Raw genomic sequence first — 21,321 nt, forward strand, 5'->3', positions numbered from 1 at the left:
GCTTGAATGTCCCTAAACATAGGGAGGGTGACGCATCATCATTTCAATGATTCGCGATTGATCAGCAAAGAAGGAGAGGATGGATAGTGAAAATCTGGTGGGACATCGGGCCATATATGAAGGCAAACCACCATGTATGATCCCACATTAGCTAATGTTAGCATCCAACCACTTCCTAGCTAACATTACTGTTTGATTGTGTTGTGCAATACAGGAAGGGCATAAATTCTAAAATATGAATGCACATCTTGGACACGTTTATTTAGACACTCACTGGATGTAATCAAAGAGTGATGTAAGCTAGGCAGTGATCGAATGCTGACAGGTTATCAAATATGTTGTTCAGCCTTCAAATATGGCCCGATATCTCTCCAGATTTTCACTACCATTGTCTTTTCGGTTCCTGATCAAAACACAGCAGAACGACATTCGAGCTTTGCACCCAGAGCATGACGTCAGAGGAAAATGGCCGCCATGTGAATATGGTCTTTTTAGCGGAAACTAAGAGGATTCCAACTATTCAGAGGGACAATCGATTGAAGCATACCTGAAGCACAAATTAATATGTAGGTCATTCTTTTGAATGACAAATTTATGAACACTAACAGATGAAACTTAAGCGTAATGTAACAGGGTTTATGTAACTTCCTTAATATTACTCCAAAACTTCTCTTATTTGTCTCAGTCCGCACCCTGTTCACTAAACGTCAGAGGACTATTAAAAAGATTCAGATACCAATGTTAAGGTTCTGTTATTTTGGTGCGAGGTAGTGTTTTTTTCGTCACATTTTGGCTTTTATTCCATATTTAAGGAAACTGTATTTAGCTCACTCTCTGCCTTTTATCTGTGGGTGCCTTGTGCTTTGTGAGTGTGTCAGTGTGTGTGTGCGAGGTTAAACTGCCATTAATGCCAATCAATGTGTTCCTCTGGACTGTGATAGGCGGGGGCTGCAGTGAGAAGGACCATAATGAATCAAACTTAGCTGGTTTGACCTCTCCCCGGGGCAGTGTATGTGTGTGTGTGTGTGTGTGTGTGTGTGTTAATGGATGTGTGGCACGGTCGATGAAGGCCTTCCTACAGTCCATTACCACCACCGCCCTCGAACTTGCTGTGATGGCAGCTGCTATGCTGTACAGTATTTGGCCCACGGAGATGAAAGCACATTGAATGATTGTTGAAGAGAAATGATGTACTATATATTGTTTTTTAGGTGAGTGACAAATGTTATTCTTCGGAATGTACAAAGATATAAATAAATACACAGGATTATTATACATTTGATCAATATAGTCAGAAAAATGTAAATAACATCAAAGTTTCTCGTTTATTGGTCGGACTTGAATGCACCATCTCTCTGTTTGAGCTACAGCGGCTCTCATGCAGAGAATAATGTTCATCAAAACTGTGCTAATGTACATGAAGACTGACATTATCAGCTGCCTTTTGTTAGGCTTGCATCAATTTTGTTGTCAAACCAGTGTGTAAATGTGGTTCAGGGCCCCCAGTGTTTTATCCATCCATTGTTAGTGAGTAGACATGATGGACAAGATGTAAGCCCATGAATTAATCAGCATTGTAACTGGCACAGTGCTGCTTAGAATAGCTTGTATGCCGTCAGAAACTGCCAGTCAGTTATCTCAGTCCTATAGACATTAACTTCTTCATGCAAATTGTTCAAGCTACTCCTGAAATTACAATATCCAAAACAAATGGTGCACTATTGATAAAACTTTTAGTTCTCCAGGACGTCTTTTGTTTGAACTGGCAGTTTCCCTTAAAGCAGCCATTTGTAAGATATTGTCAGAATTTGGTTAAAAACATTCAAAGACGTCTTTGTCCTGTGTTTTGTTGATGTCTACTCAAATTAGCATGCTAACCGGCTAGCCCCGTCCTGTCTGTAACACCACTTTGTGCAGGCTATAGGTGATCTGTAGTCAGTGAACAAGATAAATGACGTCCCGGTCCAGACAAGTCGAGGACCAATGGCTCCATGGTTAAAATGAGTCATGAGCTAACAAGCTAACGGTAGCAAGCTACAGCAAGCATAGCTAGCACAGAGCAGTGGATGTCTTTTACTCCGTTTAAATGCTTTTTGGAGCTCTCTTGAACTAAGCTGCCTTGGCGTCTTGGTCTAGAACAGAACTCCAGAACATTAGTTGGCTCTGGTGGAGGCCTTGACTAAACGCTGACATGCCCCTCTCTGCTGGATTATAAGTGGAGCACGGTAATTGACCCCATCTGTGGTCTATAATTCATTTTATAGTAAGGTGAGAGGAATCCAGGATGAGCTATGTGGGTGACCCAGATGACCCAGGCTACCTCAGGAAGACCTGGAGGTTTTAACGACCGTCCCACAGTCAGAATGTCACTCTTTCAAACCTCCCTGCAGCCAGCATGTCTTTAGAAACATAATGTTGGCAACCACATATGCTCCGTGTTTTTTTTACCACTCATACTCTCGACGTTAAGAAAGCGCATGACACAAAAACACGTCAGTTGATGTGTTCTAGAAAATTCCTTCGCTGTGTGCGCTCCCTGAAGCTTTATAAATGTCCCAGATATGGCTTCCCTCTCTTTCTCTCGTAAAACATTTACAGCACAGACGTTCCTGCCTTCTGCTGGGGAAACTATGCCAGACTATGATGGTAATTCCACACTAGCTGTCTGTCATCGCTTTATCAGGTCAGACTCACTGCTCCAGGACAGTCTCCGCTCCATCGTTCATCACTCTTTCTTGCCTCTAAACATGTTGTTGTTGTGTAATGCTGGCGCTCAAAGGATTCAAGTACGCTTGATGAAGACGTGCACTTTGTGCTCTTGTGACATTTAATAGCTGCACTCTCCGGTAGTTGTAATGTAGCAAGGGATTACTGGAGCAGCAGGGTCGTGATCCGACGGAGAATGTAGTTTCTGGGACGTTGCAGCCTTGTTGGAGAGCAGAGAGCTGCATGTTCATATGTTGATGGTGGTGAGAGAGCTCTGGTTGTACCCTCGCACGTTGATGTGAATCAATTATACTTTTTTTTTCAGCCACAGGAGCACATATGTCAGTTAACTGTTTGGTCCACTACTTTGGTCCAGACTGAAATCTCTCAACAGATATTTGATGGACATTGGATGGATGATCCCCTCAAGATGATTTCTAATATTTTAAAGGTGCAACATGTCAGAAATGTACATTTTTAAAAATGAACTCAAATGTATCAACAGAATGAAAAGAAATAACAGTTTTCACATCGTCATGTCTATGTATTGTGTTGCAGAGAGATCTACGGAGGTTAGCATGCTAACCAGCTAGCCCCTTCCCACCCAAAGGTCCTGTGCTAGAGGTGTAAAGACCAACACTTCCCCAGTGCTGACTGCTAGCTGCATGGCAAACTGAGCTAACAAGCAAATGGCAGCGTCACTTAGTGGCAATACTCGGTTACTCAGGCGAGATGCTGCCCCCTGTTTGTTTGGAGTATAATTTCGACCAATTCTTACATATTGTACCTTTAAGTATAGCTGGAACGATTCCTGTGTTAATTGTCAACATTTAAGTCAATCGCCAACCACCTTGATTTAATCATTTTGAGTAAAAACTCACTGATTATTAAATGTCTGAAAATGTTTGGGTTGGGTATATAACAAGACATTTGAGGACATCATCTCGGGCTTTGGGAAACACTGATGGTCATTTTGCAGAGTGAACAAATAATCAAATAAATTGATTAATCGAGAAAATAATCAAGAGATTCATCAACAATGAAAATATTTTCATGCTAACACGCTAAACTGAAATAGTGAAAAAGCATCAAAATCATTATACCTGCTAATCCTCACCATGATAGCATTGTCATTGTGAGAATGTTAGCGTGCTGGCATTAGCCATACAGGCTGCTGTATGGCTTTAGACCCGTATTCAATCGCTTTGTATTCACTTTTCAGTACTATCAAGCCCATTATAAAGCAGATTAGCTGTAAGTCCTTAACTTTTAATCACAATACCTTAGGATACGACTAACAGACTTCCTGAGTGTCACACAGGTTTACTTGGTGTTGTTCATCTCCATTTATTATGAAACAATTTTGTCACTTTTTGATGCAGACAGATTCTGACACAGTATGATCTATCTGATATGACTCTAAAACTCTATTTTTTACACAGTTTGCTGTTGAATAAAAGTACGTTTTGTTATGCATTAAAATCATTCTTATACCACATTGTGTTTTAAGCATTTCCAGCTGCAGATGAGTACAAAATCAACATGAGGGTCCAAAGAACCTTTGTGACCTCAATTTGATGAACAGTGTTATTGAAGTTCTGTTCTGTTGCAGTACATAGGAGCAACTCTTCATCACGCTTGCAGATTCAATTTCGCACTTATTTCCCAGCTGACTGGATATAGCACTATATATGCTGCATCTCATAACACATACTGTATCTACTTTAACACAGACGAGCTCAAACATGGTACATAAAAATACAGCAACAGCACCTCAGATGAATACAATCTTCTTTCCAGTGAAAGTGAAAAAACCCCCCCAAAAAACTGATCCCAACATACAAAAAAACAAAAACTTTATACACATTTATACACTTTTAACACTTCTCGTCAGTCTGTTGCTGGTCCACTTATAATCACAGCATTCCTGTGATCACCAGAAGGAGTAGGAGAAGAGCGGGTACTGGCTCCAATCTGCTGCGTGGCTGTTATGGTAAGGATGGTGGTAGTATCCATGCTGCTGTGTGTTGTGTTCAGCTGTGGCAAGTGGGTGAGGCGGAGGGTGGACAGGGGTGTGCGCCGCGTCTACGTCACTGGAGGGCAGTGGGAATCGGGCGTAGTCGACAGACCTGGAGAAAAGTGGCGTTATAAGTAATATTCGTGCATTGTCATTCTTCCTGTCTATTTATCTTTAAACAGTCGAGGAGTCTCTGAGGTTATAAAGGTGGAATGATTCAGTCCTCCCTCTCGTTGTAACATTCACATATTATTACATTATTGCTCACCTTCTTTTATTTCTGTGCTATAAATGTTTTACTTTCCTCATCAGATTTAATCTCACCCTGGGTATCTTAAATCATACCTGTAGGGCTGGTACGCCACGGATGCAGGCACCATCTGTTCTTCACAGCTGTAGTCATACTCGTGCTGCTCCAGGGGCTCAGCGTGGAGACTCTCAGATGGGTCCTGCTCCAGAGCCCAGGCTGAAAGGTCAACCCCCTTCAACTGCTGCTGCTGCTGCGTGGAGGCCTGATTCTTCCCGGCCTGCACCGACTGAGAGGTGGAGGGCATCCTCTGCAGGCCTAAGAGGGAAATACAGTGTTTAATAGGAGCCAATAAAAGTGTAAAGACAGAAGCTGTGTGAGTAAAAACTTGAGAATAACTTACCCGGAGGGCTTTCACTCCTGTCCAGAGCGGCTCTTTTTGCAGGAGGGCTTCTATTTGGACGACACCTATGAATGAATAGACCACGTTAAGCACTATTTCTCACACTCAGATTTCATCACCTTTATGCTTATATTGGCTTAAAACAAAAGTAAATTAGCATGACACAGACCATGTTTTAGCTACATATGATTAAATACAGAAAAATACAACAAAAAATAAGTCAATCATTTTAAGATCCACAGAGTTTAACTAATAAATACTCATTCAGAATAGTTGGAAAAGGAGCGTAGAACTGCTCCTGACTACCATGCAACATATTCAGTCCATATTAACTATGTCAGTCCTACCTTTTACTGTGGGAGTGGGTGCCTCCCTCCCTGAATCCCTTGGCGAAGGGGTTGTGGTCGATCTTCAATTTAGTTATCTGTTAAAAAAGGCAAGAAGAGACAGTCATCAAACAGGAATATTAACTGTTAATGTTGGGTTATAGGTGCAATATGTAAGAATTTTAGTTTATAATGTTCAAAAATGAGCTTAAGTTATTGACAGAATGTGAAGAAATAACAGTGATTAAATAGCATGCTAACTCGCTAGCAACTTTGTATCTCAGGAGGTGATGGTCCAACAGAAAACAACGCCAGCAATCACAGTCTGAGCAGAGTCAGCTAATACGACCGCTGGCTGCTTGGTTTACTGAGCTTACTAACTAACGGCGGCTACGGTTAGCAGCAGTTAGCGGTTACTCTGGTGATATGCGGCCCCTGTTTGTGAGGTGGCCAAACTCTTTCACACTGCACCTTTAATGTTTCGTAAAACTGCTGCACACGTTTGTACCTTTGGGTTCTGGTAAGCGGTCACTGCAGTGAAGGTCGTCTCTGGGAAGGAGAAGGTCTGAAACGGGCCCCAGCGGACTGTGTAAGGACTGTCTGCCTGGGTAACATGAAACCTGGGGTAGTAGCGATGCATAGAGTGCAGGATGATCTGTTGGGTAAAGAAAAAAGAGCAGAGTGAGCCAAAACACACGTGAGGAAAGAGAAAAATAATAATTTAACTGCATGCAAGAGGGTGACTTACGTGGCCGTGCTGGTCCAGAGTGTTGTTGGTGAGCTTCATCTTGAGAAAAGACAGCGACTGCTTCATCCAGTGACTTCCTGGGGCAGGGGAGTCCGGGTGCATGTATGTCCGACACGGGGGCTGGGGCTCTGCTTTACCCGCGACCTCCCACTGCTCCTTTTTCCACTACAGAGAAATAAGGGAGGGAGGGATACATGGTTACAAAGTGTGAGACCCGGGGACATGTTGGATTAATCAGAAGTCTTTGTGAAGCATGAAATGCCTTTTTTTTAAAATTTTGATTGCTGTAATGCATGAAAACATTTTTGTTTGCAGGATTTAGTGCAAGACTAATCATAACATTATGTTTATGTTTCTATTTTTCTGCTCACTTTTGCTAATATATGCACTTTTTGTAAAGAAAGCAGTTTAAGAAATCACTGTTTCTGCAGATTCCCCACCACCAAACACTCTGCCATTGCCCTCCTACAGTACTTTCCCTTTATAATGTACTTCATTGTTTTCAACTGTGTGCTAAAAGCAAGATGTGTGACCAAATGGGCCACAGCGGCTGATGGAGGAGCCATTGACTGTATGGATGGCTGGCTGCTCCCTCTTGCACCGATTGCAAATAAGGAGGGATGCTAATTGATTGGGCCTCCAGCCGAGAGTGCACAAACAGGAAGCAATGAAAGGCTTTGATATGCAGCCGTGGACGGCCCAGAGTGGGCAGGCCAGAGTCTGGCTGCAGACTGCTGCGTTTTACATACTGCAATCTGTTGGTTTTCAGTCCCCGGCAAGCAAAACAAAATGTGGAGAAGAATGAAATGGAAGAAAAAGAGAAGCTGAGATGTGTCTGAAAGGAGTTTAACTGCAAATTCACCTTGTATTTGAAGCTTTCTACAGGAACCATATCCACCATGACGACATAATTGGCATACGGTTGGAGCCCGGAGAGACTGATGCTGCAGTGTGGAAACATTCTCCTGAAACAAATACACGAAAGTCAGAAAATGGTTTTTTACAAATCATGGCATCAAATCCTGAGAAATGCAGTCTCTGCTTCGACAATTCCTTCTAGGTTTTGTTCAACGTGCCGGCGTTGTTACCTTCCATGCTTTGTTATAATCATCTCTGTTCCGATGCTGTGAAAGGACTTCCAGAGATCAGCGTTTTCCAGGGTCATCTTGATGGAGCCCTGCTGGTATGAGTCAGCTGCTGGAGGGGGTCGGGGCATGGTTAGATTGGATTTGAAGTCTGTGGAGGAAACAGACATGCAGAAGTTCAGAAAACAAATCTGATGAAACGGGGAAAATATAGTCTCACAGAGGCTGCAGAACTTCATCTGAGTCATATCTCTGAACAGTTCAACTTAAAATGTTTATACTGAGATAAGAGATTAGTTGAGCACGACCTCATTTATCCTAAATGTTCTTCTTCAAACCAGTGAAATATAACTGACCATTTAATCACACTATTTCTCATTCAGTGGAAGAATCATGTTTTTTTTCTGATAGGAATTTGACAAAATGAAATCTTCAGTGCACCTTGTGATTTGTCACGTTGCATAAGTTCACACAGCATGGTTAGATGATCTAATGGGATAAAACTCACCAGAGATGTGTTGCATGTTTCTGTGTCCTCCTGTCGTCCGCCAACAAAGTCACGAGGCAAAGTGCTGCTTTCAGGTGTTCTAACACTGAAGTCAAACACAATCAGGCCGGGGGTCTCTATCCTTGAAAAGTTCGAGCCTTGAACTTGATTGGTCATCACAGAGAGGGCGGGGTCTAAACAGACGAGGGGGGTGTAGTCGGAGCAGAGGGTGTGTGGTTGGGGGGCAGGTGAGAATATTACCTGATGTTAAGAAGGTCCACATGTAAAATGCATAAGTTCAGTGTGCAGATGTTGGTGTCCTTTGGTACAATGATATGTACACCAGTCATTGAAAGTCTCTCTGTATATATGCAGAACTGCAAAGCTTTTCATTCACAACAGAGACAATTGTGCAAAAGTTGCAATGAAAGACATTTTATTCTTTGGGGAGACATGAGTGAAGATCCATCATATGGGAACATAAACATATCTGAAACATTAGTGTGTCTACTAACTCTGTTCTGTTAGGTTGTCGATGTGAGTAACCTTTGTAAATATGTTTAGGATCAATCACAATAACGGCTTCTATGATTTTCTAGATACCACCCAAAGACATAATCATCTACCTGAGACTTGACCATGAGAAGTCATACAGTATGTGCTGGGCTTGTGATAAAGTCTCTACTTTAGAGGACAGTGAGCAGAATTTCAAAGCGCCCCGGGGGGATGGAAGAGCAGACACATCAGGTCCCTTCCTGGCAGCATTTGGTTGCGTATTGAAAACAAGTCTGGAGATTACAGAGGTGATTGGAGTCGGGGTGTAGCCTTGACAATGGCGGACAATGCTGCTAATCCTACGAGGCCATTTGGTCCTGGCCCACCACCCCCCGCCTCTTCATGCTGCCTCCTGTACTCTGGGAGGAGAACGGGCCCTCTGATGGAGCCAGCAGTTAGCGGCCCGTTCACATGAAAGGCTGTTGGGAGGAAGGGAAGAGTAGAAGGGCAGTATGGACTTTAGAGGACAATGTTCAAAGTTTAAAGCCCCGTGAAGTTAATCCTCAATGAGTGCCATTTAACTTCATTTAAAATTCGAGCAGAGATCTCAAAGTTTCCAAACAAGCCCAATAAAAACAGACCTAATTTGGGAGAAAAGGGTATAAAATGTCATGTACTTCCAATTGTTGTAATCATAGGGGTCTGAATTTTTAATCACATTAACCATACAGCTTCAATGGAGAGTGAGGACAACAGGGTATACTGTGCACTGTCAGTGAATCAATCTTCATTCTTGAAAGATATTCAGTGGTGGGACAAAGGCTACCTTAGCTAAAATTCTATCTAAAAATCTAATAATTGAGTCAAAATTTAAAAGAAAAATTCAAACAAAAAAATCATGTGTGTGTTTCTTTATTTACAAGGCCGACAGGCGCCACACCAGATGCCCAAAATCTATTTATATAACATGCACAGACTCTCTCAGGGGGTGATTTTGGCCTCAGGATGGGCAGAATGCTCAAATGTCTGTATGGAAACACATTTGTTCTGCTAAATTGCCTTCATGCATATATGGAAATGTGTTTATCTTAGCTCCGACACCGAGATGTGTTTGACCCTAATGATTCATCACACTTTAGGAACTGGAGCTGGTCAGATTTGGGAAGTGATCCAGACCAGCGTTTTCTCACTTTTGCCCTTTTTTTTGCTACGAAATGCTCAACAGCAATGTGTTTTTACAGAAGTAATGACCCCGTTACCAGACCCTCGAGTTACCAGGTCATGATTTACGGAAAAAGACACTGCTGTTGAGTTTTTCAAATGTATTTTTGGGGGCTTTGAGCACCACAAGCTGAGTGTCATCTAGGTCCATTATACTGGAGAGAAGGCAGACGTCTCTACAGCTGATATCTCCAAAACTCAGCAACTCAAACAAAACAATCTATACTGACATATAGCTCTACATGTAGGAGACAAAACATGATTTTTGATTGTGGGGGTGAACTCTCCCTTTAAATTTGAAAATAATGTTGACTGTATGTTGGGATCACTGTGTGAGATGATGTACATACTGTACAGTATTGCCATACCTGAACACACTGATCCACCTCTCCTGATTCCACAGCACTCTCAGACAGAGCAGCCCGCTGCCTTTATGAGGCCTTTCAGCTGCGACTGAAGGCGTGTTGAAACATTTCTCCTCTGCTTGAATCAACTTCAGGCTGGGAGATGGAATTCAATCTGTTCCTGCCTGCGGCATGTGTCACCACTGCAGCTATACGCTACAAAGTCAGGTTCGTGTAGAAAACAACAAAAGCATTGCCGACATGTGCGTACGCTCATTGTGTTATAGTGAAAATTGGCAGTGTGGTAAATGCTGTGTTTAATGTGACTTTTAGGTTGCCTCACAGGTTGACAGCGAATCTAACAGTAGAGTGAACTGTGAACTTTGTGTCTTGTTTCTGTAATGCATCAGTTCTGCTGCAGTAAAAATATCTCATGGCACAGGAAATGCTGTGGTTTCAACAGTTTCGACAAGTGAGCCTAGAAGCTGCAGCTGGAAGATGCAGCGCTCGACCCTGGTGGTGTTAGTGCCGAGATGTGGCTCTTGTGATCTGTTCACCACCTGGATGTAGTGGGTGACTGAGTGGGTTGCATGAATAGTCCTTTGCCCTCTTTCAGTAGCTGAACGCTACTAGGTACTCCCCTAGTGAGGGATGGCATTTCTAGGGAAAGAGAGGTGTGTGTGTTTGTGCGGGGAGGGGAATTCACAATATCTTCATTCCTGCAAAAACAACACCTCCAGCATCTTACAAACCAGAACCGCAGTGCCAACCAGAGATACACAACTGATAAGAGAAGAGCGAACAGTGGAGCGGCATCGATGCATTAAAGGTGCACTATGTAGTTCTGGGGGAAGACATTTTAATCAGAAGAGACAGATCTTTCATTGACTGATATTTTTATAATGCCTAAACAAACTAAATAAACTAACTCTTTGTTTTCATGACTGAATAAACTGAATAAACAAACTGACCTTAAAGGACAACACAGTTTTATACTGTTTAACTGTGTTTATATGGAGTCCAAGTGAACATTTTTGCAACCATGTTACCTAACATGTAGTCAGTTTCTTAACGTCCCCTTTTTTTGAGCTGATGTCACAGAGTGCTTCAAAATAAAAGACAATAGCCAGAGATAAAATACAGATGTGTCAATAACATGGCAGCTCCTCTAAGGAACCTCCAGTAAACGTATGATGAATGTGTGATAATAAAGCTGCATTGCTACTTTTTCAATGTTCCACAAAATAAATGGTCAAACCACATATTTTGACCCCTTCTGTCACGATTAAAATGTCATTATAAAGACATTCTAGTTTTAGCCACGCTAGCAGTGTAACTCTACGAAAGACACATCAGGGGTTGGGATGGAAAGATACAAGATTTGATTGTGGATCATAAAAAAACAAAACTGAAGATAAGTTGAACGTGGGAAATGTTCCTGGTGAATTGATCTATGACTTGAAAAAAGCGGTCTAGCTCACAGACATACAGTCCTTTATTGTTTCCTGATTGAATTTGAACTGCCTCGGCCTGTCACCATGCTGAAGACGTGGCTTGTACATTACATCACATTACAAGTAGGAGAACATCCTGTCTGCACACATCATTCACCTCAAACCTACCGAGTGGAAAGCACTAGAGAACCTCAACCTACACGAGCAGACGAATAGAGGAAGAGCTTATTGACAAACGAAGATGATTGAAAGACAAGACAGTTCCCTGCTTACTAAAATGAAACGGTGAAACACCTGATAAAAATGACCCCAGAGGAGAGGAATGTATGAAGAGCTGAAATCACTGGAGATGGAGCGCAGACAAAGAGCTGCATGGGAGAAGTTCAAGAAGGAAAGAGAGGCGAAGATGAGGCTGAAGGAAAGGACAGAGAGAGGAGGAGGAGGAGGAGGAAGAAGAGGTGGTGGAGGAGGAGGAGGAGGAGGAGGAGGAGGAGGAGGAGGAGGGCAAATGAACAAAAAGCCCTTGAGATAAGAAATCACCAGCTGGAGACAGAGAGGCTTCAGTGGAGGAAGGTGATGAAGGTGGAGGAGGAGCTGAACAAATGGCCCAGGTTTACTATAAGTGCTCTGAAAGAAGAGCAACAGAGGAGGCTGAGGGTGACAAACCAGCCCAGAGTGCCTGACCTCTGACCTGAAGGCCGAGGAGCGGGGTGGAAAGAACACTAATCATGAATCATTATTGTTATAGTTAAAAGAAAATAATATTTAAATTGGTTTATGAGTAAAAACGTGCAAAACAAATGACAATATGTTAGTGCTGATTAGCAAATGTTAGTATTAAACTAAGATTATAATCATTATGAGCATTAAGCCTGTTAAACACGACCGTGCTTGCATTCACATTAACATTGTCCCACAACTGTAGAGATGAGGAGTAATGTTCAGAATCAATAAAGTTTCACCTAAGCTCTTATTTGCCAATGCTGCCACCTACAGGATCTCTCCTTAAAGGTGCAATGTGCAACTTTTTACAGGCCTTTAAACAAACTTTGCAAAAGCTACCACAAGTTTCAGGTGTATTTTTAAGCCAGATGCTCACATTTGTATATGTAAACAGGCTAGTATTTTGAGTTATGGTGGTGAGAGAACCTTAACAGCACACTGCCCATGTAGAGGCCCTGAAGTTCAAGAATATGGGACTGTGTAATCAAAAAACTTAAGTGTTGCACCTTTAAAAACTCAAATAACTGTACACTAACTGTTCTTTCCACTCTGACTCACATTTTTTGAGCATACATGTACAGTATATCTGCCATGTGTAGATGTCTAGTGCAAAACTTCTTCAGCCTCAACAGTTGTCCATTAACAGTGGCCTGAATTTAGTGTTTGAGCAACACAAGGATAATCACAAACTTGTGGAGTCCATGCCAGCTCGAGTACATGCTATCATTAAAGCAAATGGGGGGCATACCAAATACCATTTTATTCTGAGAGTCATTTTTCAGTGAAGCTTTGTGGAAAACTGTCAAGTCCTGCTGGGTTAACATGACTCATCAGGTTTTACACAAACTTGTGGAGTCCATGCCAGCTGGAGTGCACGCTGTGAAGCCAAATAGGAAAACAACAAAGATAGTCAGACATTCATTGACAACTCTTCACTCACATTGTTAAGCTGATAGGATCATTTGTAATGACAATAATAGTATTTAATTCAGAACAAATGTAAAATAGAAGTATTTGAACTGGCGGTCTTTGGACCGTACTATATGAAATAACAGAATAGGATGGATTACAGCAGCACTTTCTGCAGAGTCCCGGTCTGCTGAGCACGCTGACACATGCATTCTGGAAAATTAGCTTTTCTGCACCTAATGTAATAACGCAAAGTGACTGAAGGCGCTTTAAGAACACATAATGCTATTTTACTGGAGCGAAAATAACATTAGGACGAAGGTTATGCCACTGGCAAAGAAGTACTCAATTATTACAAAGGAAACAAAGACATATTTACATTTATCCAATTTCTTACCTGCACTCCTACTAGTTTAGCACAGAGAGGTGTTCTTTTAGGGGTGTGATGAATGACATTTATTCCAGCTCTGGTCATCTACAAAGCAATGAAAGTAAATATACTGTAAGGGCTGCAAATGTCTGATCAAGGACATGTTACACGTCAAAGGGGGAAGGGAAAGATTTTCATGCAGAGGGAATAATGACTGTTCGACTTTTAGTGCGAAAAGCGTGACAAATTAAAGGAAATTGAAAAGGAATTGATGGAAAGAGAGAAAATTAATGAAACGATTAAACTGAAAAATTAGAGGAGGAAGAAAGGAAAATAGGCAAGACAAAGAGAAGGGCGTGTGAAAGCGAAGGCAGAAGGGAAAGTGAAGAGGCATGAGGAAGAAGCCCTTGAGAGAGCGAACAAAAGGAGAGGCAAACCACTCGAGACGGGAAGGGGAAGCTAAAGATAAAAAGGTAGGAGGAAATTGACAGGACGTTCCTCCATCTGGGGAAGAGGCAATAATGAAGAGGGGGAGGCCTTCAAAGTGAGCATACAGAGTTTAAATAAGTTTATTTCAGAAGTTTTGAAGCAGAATATATTTATCAGTGATAAAACTTTTTGACTGGTCGGAAACTCAAGCTGCTGTAGATCTAACACTAACTGACAGAGGGTCTAAGGAGCACCCGGGGGAGGCAGAGTCGAAGCCTCTGAACAGAAGCCCACATGAATATTTTAGGAGAGAGATCAGAGGTGAGACCCCTGCTGGTTCTTGTGCTTCAGTTGGCTCAGGTGAAATCAGAAGGAATGAATGAGGGAAACACTGAAGGGACTTCAACCCGCCTGAGCACGAGTCATTATGTCTTGACCTTCTGCTGCTCTGAGACGTCTCAATCGATGGTTGCAGAAGGTTACACAGAGGCAGCTGTAACAATGTGTGTTTTCATTGACTCTTTTCATTATTAACTGCCTCAAAATATTTGAAATACCACAGCACACACTGTATTTCTTCCCTTTAAATGAATTCAATAAGTAGGATCATGCTGGGCCTGACCTCACAGCCTCTCCACATTGATCAACGTCCGGCTGGTTTGACAGCGGCTGTCAGAAAGTTATATTTCATCTCCAGCAGAGGGCAGCACAGCACCAACAAATAGACTGTGCATTAAGTTATTATCTTTTTTAATAGTTTTAAGTCATATTGCATGAAGGTGATGCAAACTAATTGTAACAAAATACATATATTAACAACGACATCAATAATAACAATAAAAATCATGCAGAAAATGGAGGGTGCAAGTGTGCACATGAGAGTGTTTTTCAGTCATGTCCTGGTCGCCCCTTGTGCTGCATGTGTTAGACGTTTCCCTGCTCCAACACACCTGATTGGAATGATCAGCCTGGTAACGAGCCATTCATTGGAATCAGGTGTGTTGGTAACACCTAAAACATGAAAAACACCGGAGGAGGTGAGATGTGTGACTGTGGTTTGGTTGCAATCCTGATGTGGCTTCCTTAATTTAGGCGAGTTCATTATTTGTGTTGGGTTCCTCTGTGTAAGTGAACACAGTGTTGTGTAGGGTTTGTGAACGCAGCCCCAGTGATCAGACTCAGGTTATATAAGGCACCTGTTGGTCTTGATTAGCTCCTCTGTGCTCCTGCCTCTGCTTGTTGCTTTTGATTTGATTGGATTTGGGTGTCCTTGCAGCTCTGACCTGACCTGCATGCTATATCGTCTGACCCTTGTGTATTAAAGCCCTGTGGTTCTCCCGCCCACCTTTCTCCGAGTGATACCTTGTGATGCTCCATACCAGAGGTGGTTGACCTCCAGTTTAACTACTGCTGTTTTCTGCTCTGTATGGTTTATGGAGCTTATTAGTGTTTGGCCGACTGTCGAACCCACTGGGTTGTTTTTTTATTGTTGGTTTGTTTTCTTTCAGTGAAGCTGAGCGCCATATTGTTGGGAGGTCCCACCCATAGCGAGGTCCATCCACCTGATCCATGTGAGTTCAGAGCACTGGGACATGAATATAGACCGTACCATTTCTGTTATGAGGCTTGCTGTGTTGCACCTATGGTGAGTAAAGACACTCCTCAGTGCAGGCTGCCTCTCCACAAGTGATTGTTTGATTTGTGTTGGACTGGCAGCTTTCAAGATGCAATACGTACGACTTGGCCAGGGCAGCATATCACCAGAGAAACCGCTAAGTGCTGCTAACTATAGCTACTATTAGCTTGTAAGCTCAGGTAACTGTACAGCTAGCTCATATTAGCTGACTCTGCCTGAACTTGGAGCTCAAAGCAGGGGGGAGAGTGTTGGTGTCAGACTGTCTGACCGGTTCACATGCGAACGTCAATAGATATCTCTGCAACACGATACATCAACATGTCAACTAAAATCCTTACGTATTGCACCTTTAAGGGTCACTCTAGGTTTTAGCTTGCCCCTATATTTGAAAACATGCTGTGAAAGTGCCCTCATCGATGCCCCTATGGTGATTGAAACATGATAAAGTGCCCTAAGTGTCCTTTCTAACTCACATCTTACATGAGTAATGAGTCTATTTGCCTCATTCGTTTCCAATATACTGCAGTATAAAGGGGATTGTTGTATTTCCTGGGGAGCGAACCCCCAGGGGGCGTTGTCAGCGCCCTTGCCACGCTAACAAAATATTTCTGAAGGAGCAAAATTATATGGAGTAGCAGAAAAAGTACTACCTCAAACTTTATCACAATTTGAAAGATATGGATGGGTTGGGCCATAATAAAGTCTAAGGCGACAGTTTTTCTGCTAACCCAGCAAACACCTGAATGCGTCCGGACTGGGGAGAAAAGTGCAGCATCTGGAGGAAACCCACACGAAACACAACCCAACTCGAGAATTCAAACCCAGGACCTCTCTGCTGTGAGCATGTAAAATTCCTTTCCTTATCTTAAATCATCTGAATAAGTGATACAAATATAGTTGCTTAAAAAAAAATCATCCTTTGATACGTGTTTAGAAATCTGCTAAGCCATTTGCCACCCCAACAGATGGTGTAGTCGCAGTTAACATCCCACCACATCCTCTCAAACATCCCACGAAACGCTTATATGTGAGTTTTGCAGGAAATTGCTCTGGGGGTGAATATTTCAGCCTCGGTGCGGTTCACTTCGGGCTGATTGATTGGCTCTGCCCAGCCTACAGGAACCTCCTGCCACTGATAATGGGTGCAGAGGCCTTCACGTGTCATTTCCGGTTAGAGAAAAGGACCAGCAATATCTCACACTTAAATACATTTACATATTCGTAGTGCACATGCAGGCGCTGTGACTGAACACGCTCTTATCCGCCTCAGTTTAGTCATGCTCGCAGAGGGTGTAAGAGCGTTAGAGGGATAGTTCATGTGTTTTTATCCATGTAAATCCCACAGAGGTTTTACCTTCAACTTACCGCATTTCTTACAATTTGTCTTCTTCACACACTCCTTCATCCCTTCTCCCTGCGCCGAGCGTCTACCACAGCTCAAACGCTGTTACAAGTCAGGTGTTTTGGATGTCCGTGTTGTGTATTCTGCACCTGTGCCAGTTTCCGGGGTCCCGCTCTGAGCTCTTTGATGTGTGCGCGAGGACAGGCGAAATGCAAAATGGACAGCACAACAACAGCTGCTGCTCTCTCCTATGACCACCACCTCCTGGTCTGTGGAGGGCTATCCTCAGAGCTCATTGCACACACACACACACACACACACACACACACACACACAAATAAGCCAAGTTACCAGTGGCACAAAGAGAGTGTGAGAGTGTCTGATAGAGAGCATGGTTAAGAATTCATATCACTGCAGAGAATTAGCCTCCCCTGTCTGAGGTAAGCTCTCACTCTCTGTCTCACGCACACACACACACACACACACACACACACACACACACACACACACACACACACACACACACACACACACACAAACGCTCTCATCACACTGCTGTACAGAGCTGATTGATTTTGCGTAGCCCTTTTCTTGTAGTAGCATCTTGTCAAAGGTCTGTCTGTCTGAACAGCAGGATCTCGACACAGCATTCTACACCAGACTTCTATTCAGAAATCGCAACATTATGTCACTTTTTTTTACCTTAATATAACGGCTTCGAAATCATGGCTGAATGGCTTCTGTCTCAGCCACTCCACCCCCCTGTTGCTTGTTTCTAATGTAAATTCAGCAAGCGGATAGCATCACAGTGCGTTACGCTTTAAGGCATAACATCACACACAGTACAACTTTTACTGATTTTGGTGAAACTGGGTCATATTTTAGGGGGGGGAAAATGTCCTCTGGTTTTCCCTCTGATGATGAGCCAGCCCATTTTGACAGAGGTTTAGCCGTTAGCATGTTACAGCCAGGTGTTATTGTCTCAGGTTCAGGTTACGTTACTGCTGAGTTTTTAAGGCATGACATTGTCAGGATGTGCTGAATTTTGTTTGTCGTAAGCGTGTAACGATCCATTACATCTGAAAAATTGTGACACAAACCTGGGATTTGTATTTGCAGTTGTGTTGCACTCAAATTACCACATAATGTTGCTTTAAAGCTTATCTCTTTATTTACCACAACTTGAGTCTCATTTTCACAGTTTTAAGATATAATTTAAAACATGTTTGTATAATTTTGTTGTGTATTTGGTTGTTGTGTACTTTCCTCCAGAGAAATCCATAATCTTATTCAAGGTAACAGTGCATTTCATCTGGTCGCCTGTCACTTTAACTTCCACGAGAGAGTCAGAGAGTGACTGAACACAATTTGCATAAAACTTTAATAAATCACCTCGTCGGGGAACATTTCTGCCTGAGTCATGTAGATAGCGTTTCATCAGCAATGGTGGTTGTTTAATGATGAAGACAACAACACTCCTTGCGGCAGAAATTACAAACTGTGCATTTAAAAATAATTTAGGTTCCCTGAGATATGCGACTGTGACGGGGTTAATTAAAAGAAGTCACAAACATGAGCATTCAGATGATCGAATTTGAAAGAGAAAACAAAAAGTCAGTTATTAAGACCAGGACCAAATTCCTGCTTCAACTTCTGTGCAATGACAGATTATTACATGATTTTTACCTTCAAACACAATGTTCCAGATCAGTGTGTTTTGATCCTGGTCCTGGTGCATGTGTTAGACGTTTCTGTGCCCCAACACACCTGAGCCAAACGAATGGTTCGTTATCAGGCTCGGCAGAGCTTAATGATGAGCTAATCATTTGAATCAGATGAGGGGTGCCTCCAGGACCAGGCTTGAAAAAACAAATGTTTAGATAATCTGACTGAAAGGCTTGTTTATAACCTGTCTGATCATCTCGTCTGACCTAAGAGTGGCGCTGTTGTCCTTTTGCCAGATCGGAGCAGTTATTTATTCGATGATATTGTTTTTATAATTGAAAGAAATGATGTTCAAAACAATAAAAAATGCCCCATGTTAAACAGAATAGTCCTTTGAACAGCTACTGTGTAGAAAAAGTCTCCTATCTCCTCTGTGGATTATGTACTTACTGCTAAATTGCCTCTTTATCTTTGGCACTGTCTCTCTGGAGATGGCATTTCATTTTTTCCTTCTATCTCTACATCTCTCTGTCTTTTTCTGTATTTGTTGGTGGTTTTATACGCTGGCTGCCAGTCTTCATTGTGTCTGTTTCTAACCCTGTGTATCTTTTGTATTAATCTGTCACTTTTTGTCCATTTGTTTCTCTTCTCTCTGTACGCTCTCTGCCTGTAAACCACCCCGCTGCAAGTTCTCAACTGTGCAGGCGGCTCCTCCACTCCACACATATTTTAGTTACGGAGTGATTGATTGGTTCTGCCTGGCCCATCTGGAGGCTCAAGCAGCGAGAGTGCCATGTGTCAACTATAGAGGAGGCTCCGTGGATGATGGCACTATTTCAGAATATTCAGTGGAATAGTATTTTTTAAAATGATATATTTCTAATTTCGTTAACATTGCAGTGTTACTAAATTAAACACATCTAATTGGTTTGTTAATGGTATCTTTCTACAGAGGACATAGAGCTATATCTCTGCTGCATTCGCCCGTGGGTGCAGGTGCTCTCCTGGTGGCACGCCAGTTAATTAATACCACTCGAGTGTGTCAAGAGGAGGGAAGGAGAACTGCTGCTGTCGGCAGAAAATAGCGATTGAGTGACTTTTTAAACCTTTAAACTTAATTTTACCTCAAAAAAGAAGGAAGTTTTGGGTCTGAGCTATTGTGGCGGTGGTTCATCCGCAGCCTTTGGGCAGAATAAAGGAACAAACATTGACACAAACACCTGCAGAGACATGCACAGGCTGTATTTGTTCCTGTGTGCGATTAGGTCATTACTTCAGTGAATAATGTAACTGAAAGTAAAGTGTCAGGTTGTGGTGTTCATTGTGTGTTTGCACGAAATTTGGCCCGTGCAAAACAAACTGCTGCGGAGGACAGTTTTCAGTGAATATGCACATAATTTATCATCATATCATGACGTCTAACCGCAGATGGTTGGTGTATTAATAATAAACACTTGCACAGTATTTCTTCTTTTCATTAGACTCTGAAGAAAAGTCTGAAAGCATGGTGACACATTCCAGTAACGCTTTACATTAGGGAGCACATTAACTATTAACCAGTTGCTTATTAGCATTCATATAAGTAGCACATTGACTTTTTATTAGTTATCAAAAAACACTTATTAATGCCTGAGGAGATCCCGTGTGGGTACATTTGTGTCAAACTACTAATGAATTAGTTATGAGCAGAACCTCACTTTACCATGTGGAACACATTCTGAGTTAAAAACTTAATTTAGTTATTTGGACACTAAGAACACCTGTAGTTTTGTACGGATGCCCATTGTGGCCATAGGTGTATTTTAGATGCCGTTCTCTCGAAAACGTGAGTTAATTACAATCATTTTCTCGTGATAACAGATTAATTTATCTCTATCTCCAGAAAATGAGCTTTGTAATCTTGAGATAAAGAGATAAATTAACCTTTAAAGCCTGTGTGTGTGTTTGTGTGTGTGTGTCTGTGTGTGAGAGATAATCCACTCCTTATTAATCTTGTGGTTTTCTCATGAAAAAATATCTTATCTTGGGAAAACATTTGTTATTTCGTGGTCATGACATAAATAACTTGAGACCTTGAGAAAACAAATAAAATGTAAGTTGTTATCATGGAGAAACAGAGGAAATAATTTAGTTCAGGGCTTCTGTGTTTGTGTTCTGTAACATAAGAATAGACTTTATCATAAAAATGATAAAATGACTGTGGTACTATCACCTCATGGCCAATACTGAGCAAAGCATGTTAAGATCGTAGGTTATATTACACACTAACTTATTATCAATAAGCAATAATTATCAAGTTATTGAGGGAAAACAATTAGCTAATGGCCTCGTAGTTGTAGAACACGGCGGATGTGTGAAAATGTCTCAAGTCTTTTTTCTTGTCGAAAGTCAAGTCACACCTGTACTGAGCTGTCTACGTTTGATCAGATCACTCAGAACGCTTGTTGACACCAGGTCTGAACAGCCTCAAACGTGTCCTCAATGTGTCTCGGGGGCATCCACACCTGTACTTAGAGCCGTCCACTTGTGATCGGATCATTCGGGAAGGATGTTCAGACCAAGTGTGTACAGGGCCTGAGAGGAGGCGCTCTCCTCGTTCTCCCTTCTCAAAGAAATCCAGCAACATTAAACAACTAAAACAAATAGGCCACGGGTGTGAAACTGGGACGGTCTCATTTCACACGTCACGTTACGCGTGTCAAGTGACAGATACT

General features: G+C 42.1%; 1 protein-coding gene across 1 annotated transcript; it reads right to left on the reverse strand.

The window, feature by feature from the left end:
* Nucleotides 1-3,835: 3,835 nt before the first annotated feature.
* Nucleotides 3,836-7,663, reverse strand: LOC311275070 (T-box-containing protein TBX6L-like; the record flags this gene model as incomplete). Its single annotated transcript, XM_084383265.1, has 8 exons — nucleotides 3,836-4,835; nucleotides 5,069-5,288; nucleotides 5,374-5,438; nucleotides 5,721-5,797; nucleotides 6,208-6,354; nucleotides 6,448-6,612; nucleotides 7,310-7,412; nucleotides 7,536-7,663. The coding sequence occupies 8 exons, from the start codon at nucleotides 7,661-7,663 to the stop codon at nucleotides 4,640-4,642; spliced, it is 1,101 nt and encodes a 366-aa protein (XP_084239391.1). The 3' UTR covers nucleotides 3,836-4,639.
* Between the last annotated feature and the right edge of the window lie 13,658 nt (nucleotides 7,664-21,321).

The sequence above is a fragment of the Pagrus pagrus genome (assembly GCF_965226575.1).
Source record: "Pagrus pagrus genome assembly, chromosome: 19".
Taxonomy (NCBI): domain Eukaryota; kingdom Metazoa; phylum Chordata; class Actinopteri; order Spariformes; family Sparidae; genus Pagrus; species Pagrus pagrus.